Genomic DNA, 5,436 nt, shown 5'->3' on the forward strand with positions numbered 1-5,436 from the left:
ACAGCCTTTCCAAGAAGATGTTGGGGGGGACTACATCGCGTTTTGCGCCGATGCGTGCTAGGACATCTGCCGCCTGATTATTTTCCTGGGCTATATGTTGAAATTCGAGCCCTTCGAACCGAGCTGACATTTTTAGGACGGCGTTGCGATAAGCTGCCATTTTTGGATCATTGGCATCAAAGTCTCCATTTATTTGGGATATTGCGAGGTTCGAGTCCCCGCGGACCTATAGGCGTTGAATGCCCATGGATACTGCCATCCGGAGACCATGTAAAAGGGCCTCATATTCGGCTGCGTTGTTGGAGTCTGTGTACATTATCTGGAGTACGTATTGAACCGTGTCTCCTATGGGGGACGTCAAAACGACGCCAGCCCCTAGACCGGCCAACATTTTGGAGCCGTCGAAGTGCATGACCCAGTTTGAATATGTGTCGTACTCTTTAGGGAGTTCGGCCTCCGTCCATTCTGCGATGAAGTCGGCCAAAACTTGCGACTTGATAGCTCGCCGTGGCTTGTAAGTTATGTCGAATGGGAGGAGCTCGATGGCCCATTTTGCAATCCGGCCCGTCGCGTCGCGGTTGTTTATAATATCGTTAAGTGGCACTTCCGAGGCTACTGTTATTGAACACTCTTGAAAGTAGTGTCGCAGCTTCCGGGATGCCATAAATACCGCGTACGCAATCTTTTGATAATGCGGGTACCGTGACTTGCACGGAGTAAGGACAGTGGACACATAGTAGACCGGCTTTTGAAGGAGGAATTTGTGTCCGTCCGTTTCTCGTTCGACGACGAGCACTGCGCTTACGACCTGATGGGTTGCTGTAATGTATAATAGCATTGGTTCGCCAATGTTTGGCGCGGCCAGGACTGGGTTTGTTGCCAAGATGGCTTTTATTTCGTCGAGTCCGGCCGTGGCTGCATCCATCCACTCGAAGTGTTCGGTGCGCCGAAGGAGGCGGTAAAGGGGTAGGGCCTTTTCTCCTAAGCGGGAGATAAAGCGGCTTAGAGCCGCCACGCATCCGGTTAATTTTTGTATTTGTTTGAGGTCCTTCGGGATATCCAATTGTGATAGAGCTCGGATCTTGGCTGGATTTGCTTCAATTCCTCTACCGGATATAATGAAGCCCAAGAGCTTTCCGGCTGGAACGCCGAAAACGCATTTTTCCGGGTTGAGCTTGATGTCATATGTTCGGAGGTTATCGAATGTTAGCCTCAAGTCGTCTACTAGAGATTCGACATGTCTTGTTTTAACGACCACATCATCTATGTATGCCTCCATTGTTTTGCCGATCTGGTTTGCCAGACATGTCTGAATCATGCGCTGATATGTTGTGCCGGCGTTTTTGAGCCCGAAGGGCATTGTGTTGAAGCAGAATGGGCCGTATAGTGTGATGAATGTCGTTGCGGCTTGGTCTGACTCCGCCATCTTTATTTGATGGTAGCCGGAGTATGCGTCGAGGAAACACAACGAATCGTGTCCTGCGGTAGCGTCGATAATTTGATCGATGCGGGGGAGAGGGAAGGGATCCTTTGGGCAAGCCTTGTTAAGGTCTTTGAAATCAACGCACACGCGCCAGGATTTGTCCTTCTTTGGTACCATCACCGGGTTTGCTAGCCAGTCCAGGTGTTTTATATCTTTGATGAATCCGGCCTCCAATAGCTTGGCTAGTTCCTCTCCCATGGCCTGTCTCTTAGGTTCGGAAAAACGCCGAAGAGCATGTTTGACTGGCTTGATCCACCTACCAGCCCGCGGCCAGCGGTACTACCGCTTGCTTCCAAGCGGTACTACCGCACGGTCATGCGGTACTACCCTACAGGCCCGCGGTACTGCCGCAACCCCAGCAACAGCAAGGTCGGATCTGATGCGCAGGAGCTGAGGGCGGTACTTCCGCGAGCGCGATACTACCGCGTCGCCATGCGGTACTACCGCAAGGCAAAAATCCCCTAGCCAGGGGGAGGAAACATCCGTGCCTACTCCGCAAAGAAACGGAAGAAGCAAAAACCCGACACAGTAGAACTGCCGAGGGGTGGTATTACTGCCTCACAACATAGCACGGTACTACCGAGGAGCGAAAGCGGTACTACCGCGGTAGGTGCGGATGTAAAGAATTACATCCGCCCCTACTACCGCGAAGGAGCGGTACTAGCCTGGTGGGCAACGGTAGTGCAGCTCCAGGGGAGCGGTACTACCGTGGGCACCTGCGGTACTACCGCACCACCGCACGGTACTATCGCTGGTGCCTACGGTACTACCGCTCTCCTGGGAGCAGTACTACCGCGACCCAATTCAGCAGCCAGAACCAGGGAGGCGAGAAAGCGGAGGAAGCTCCAAGGGAAAAGGAGGGGACAAGAAAGAGACGTGTACGTGATGATTCCACCCAAACCTTTCCGACGCGGACCCCCTCTTAATAGTACGGCTTTCCTACGACTCAAATCCATCAAAAAGAAACGTAGAAAAGACGCCGTCTTCAACAGTCTTCGAGGGGCACCCAACCGTCTCGTGCCTAGCGATGAAATGTCTGGGATACTCAAGGCACACGATTAGTCCGCAAACGCGTTGTCATCAATCACCAAAACACCTTAGGGATAAATATGCCCTTACACCTGCCGTTGGCACCTCTTCCCCACGATCAACACACGATTCCTCCCACGTCCTGTGTTTCAATTCTGAGCAGCTGCTCTATATGCATCTGCTGATGTAATCTGTACTAAATCAAGCAAATCACTATATATATCATTCTTCACTAGGTATCCTTTTGCACTAAAGCAAGAGGAGTTTTGGTAGTTAGTGATTCAAGATCATTTTTGTGAAATGGAAACCACCGCATGTTTGCTACACAAGAATCTAGTAAATGTTGGAGTTGATAGCAATGCAATTGATTCTATGTGTTTCAGCAGTATATATTTACTGTTGCACTTTTATTTTCTTCCAACCGCGTTGTGTCTCAACTGCATATTTTTCAACTCCATCACATGTTTCAACAGAATGACATGATATTTTCTACTACACCCTTTCAACTGCATCTCACATGTTTTTTTCTTAAGATCCTGCATCTCACATGTTGATCATACATTTTCGATCGTGTCTGCTATCTCTTTTTTTTGGGTATTTTGGTAGTGGAAATTCTAGTGCGCAAAGAATAGTAAGATGCTAATTCCCAAATTGTGAAGCATGAACTGGGCTTGTACGAGAGGCTTAGGGCGTCCCATTGCAGTGCAGGGCCGTCTTATCAGTCCACGATCCTACGTGCACGCAGCACCTCTGAACCGATCAGCAAAAAAGGTCGCGCTAGGGCTCGCAAATTGCCGTGCGACGCGTGCTGGGGGTCCTAACCATGGTCAGCTCCTGACCGCACCGGCCCCCTCCACCTAACCCGTGCGCCGAGCCGGAGGAACTCGGCCCCGCCTGTCTCTCTCTCTCCCCCTCCCTCCTTTATTAAACGCACACGGAAATGCAGCACGCAGTGTTGGGGAAACGGAAAGGAAACCCGGAAAAGAAAACAGAGCAGGACTCCACTCCACACTCCACTCTCCTCCGCCCTCCTCACTCTCTCTTTCTTGGATCGTAAGCAATCGCGGAGGAAATCCATCCGCAATCGTGGAGGGGAGGACATTTTGATCGGTGCTGGTTTGCCAAGGCGGGGACGAGGGTACATGGTGGCCGTCATGGATCGAGGCGTGGACGGGAGGACGGGGAGGGGCCAGCAGTGGAGGCGCACCAGCCCTTTCTCCCGCTCTTTGCTCCTCTTCTCGCAGTAATCGGGGAGGGTGGTGGTGGTGGTGGTGGTGCCGGTGCCATCTGAATTTCTGCGGAGCTCGCCATGAAGCGGCCCGGCGGCGGAAACCCCTCCTCCCTCCACCAGATGGCCAGCCCCAATGGTAAATTGCGAGCCCTCTTTCTTTCTTTCTTTCTTCCTTTCTGGTGGGAATTCGTTCTGTTGAGGTGAAGGGCGCGGAAATCTGAGTCTCTGTGTGCGTGTTTGATTAGATATGGACTACGGCGTGGTCGGGATGGAGGCGGACGGGGACGCGGAGGAGGAGATGATGGCGTGCGGCGGTGGCGGCGGCGGCTGCGGGGGAGGGGAGAAGAAGCGGCGGCTGAGCGCGGAGCAGGTGCGCGCCCTGGAGCGGAGCTTCGAGGTGGAGAACAAGCTGGAGCCGGAGCGCAAGGCGCGGCTGGCGCGCGACCTCGGCCTGCAGCCGCGCCAGGTCGCCGTCTGGTTCCAGAACCGCCGCGCGCGCTGGAAGACCAAGCAGCTCGAGCGCGACTACAACGCGCTGCGCCACTCCTACGACGCGCTCCGCGTCGACCACGACGCCCTCCGCCGCGACAAGGAGGCCCTCCTCGCCGAGGTCCGTGCCGCTCACGCCCGCTTAAATTACGCTGCTGCTTAGTACTACCTGCGCAATGGCTGATGCTCGTTGCTGGCGCGTCTCATGTGATACAGATCAAGGATCTGAAGGGGAAGCTGGGGGACGAGGAGGCCGCGGCGAGCTTCACGTCGGTGAAGGAGGAGCCGGCGGCGTCCGACGGCCCGCCGCCCGCGGGCATGGGGTCATCCGACAGCGACTCGAGCGGTGTTCTGAACGACACGGACGCGACCGGCGCGACACCAACAGAGGAGGCGCCGGCTCCAGACATGGGGACGCTGCTCGGCGGGCCCGGGGCGGCCGGCGCGGCGGCGGCGGGGCACGGGCAGGTGTTCCTGCACGGGAATTTCCTGAAGGTGGAGGAGGACGAGACGGGGTTCCTGGACGACGAGGAGCCGTGCGGGGGGTTCTTCGCCGACGAGCCGCCGCTGGCGTGGTGGACGGAGCCGACGGATCCCTGGAAGTGAGGCGCGGCGGAGAGAGAGAGACTCGGTGGGAGACGACACCTCGCGCGGGGAATAAAAGATTAGTGAAGAAAGCAGGGGCTTTTCTGAAATTTTTGTAAATCTCGTTTTTATCTAGTCCTTTCCTGTCAAACCCTCGCCGTCGCTAGGCAGCCAGCATCAGCAATAGTACTACTACTACTACTAGTGCCATTTCCGCCCCCGCTCTTTCTGCCATTTCCTTTTTCCTCCCGTAAACCCTCGCCTTTTAGCTAAAAACTTAAATGTTCAAGTTAAGCTGGACTGAAGTGTAAAAAGGCCCACGAGATAGGGACAAGGGGAAAAGGACAGTGTGGAGCGAGCAGTGAAGAGGAAGGGAGGGAGCAGCAAGCAACAACGGGCGGGCCACGGAGCAGCGTCGCTGTTGGGGTGGGCCCCGGAGGCCACGTGAAGCGCAGGCATTGGGCCTCCCATTGACCGGGCTGGCCTGAGCTTTAGCGCGTGATGGCAGCGCGCAGAGTCGTAACCGACAGCCATCCGCCCCGCGACGCCAACGCGCCTGGCCCAGCCCGCGCCCCCTTCGTCCACGCCGGGCCTCCCCCGCGAGAGCGACCGCCGACGG

At 55.4% G+C, this 5,436-nt stretch overlaps 1 protein-coding gene across 1 annotated transcript; it reads left to right on the forward strand.

The window, feature by feature from the left end:
* The first annotated feature begins 3,442 nt into the window (after positions 1-3,442).
* Positions 3,443-5,106, forward strand: LOC119301902 (homeobox-leucine zipper protein HOX4-like). The gene is made up of 3 exons (XM_037578896.1): positions 3,443-3,879; positions 3,989-4,353; positions 4,449-5,106. The coding sequence occupies exons 1-3, from the start codon at positions 3,822-3,824 to the stop codon at positions 4,836-4,838; spliced, it is 813 nt and encodes a 270-aa protein (XP_037434793.1). The 5' UTR covers positions 3,443-3,821; the 3' UTR covers positions 4,839-5,106.
* The last annotated feature ends 330 nt before the right edge of the window (positions 5,107-5,436 follow it).

This window comes from Triticum dicoccoides, chromosome 5A (assembly GCF_002162155.2).
Source record: "Triticum dicoccoides isolate Atlit2015 ecotype Zavitan chromosome 5A, WEW_v2.0, whole genome shotgun sequence".
Lineage (NCBI taxonomy): Eukaryota > Viridiplantae > Streptophyta > Magnoliopsida > Poales > Poaceae > Triticum > Triticum dicoccoides.

Excerpts from the sequence above, each read along its gene's own strand:
- LOC119301902 (XM_037578896.1), top strand. The coding sequence starts at position 3,822 with ATGAAGCGGCCCGGCGGCGGAAACCCCTCCTCCCTCCACCAGATGGCC. Across the intron at positions 3,880-3,988 it reads CCAGATGGCCAGCCCCAATG|ATATGGACTACGGCGTGGTC; the intron begins GTAAATTGCGAG and ends GTGTTTGATTAG. Across the intron at positions 4,354-4,448 it reads AGGAGGCCCTCCTCGCCGAG|ATCAAGGATCTGAAGGGGAA; the intron begins GTCCGTGCCGCT and ends CATGTGATACAG.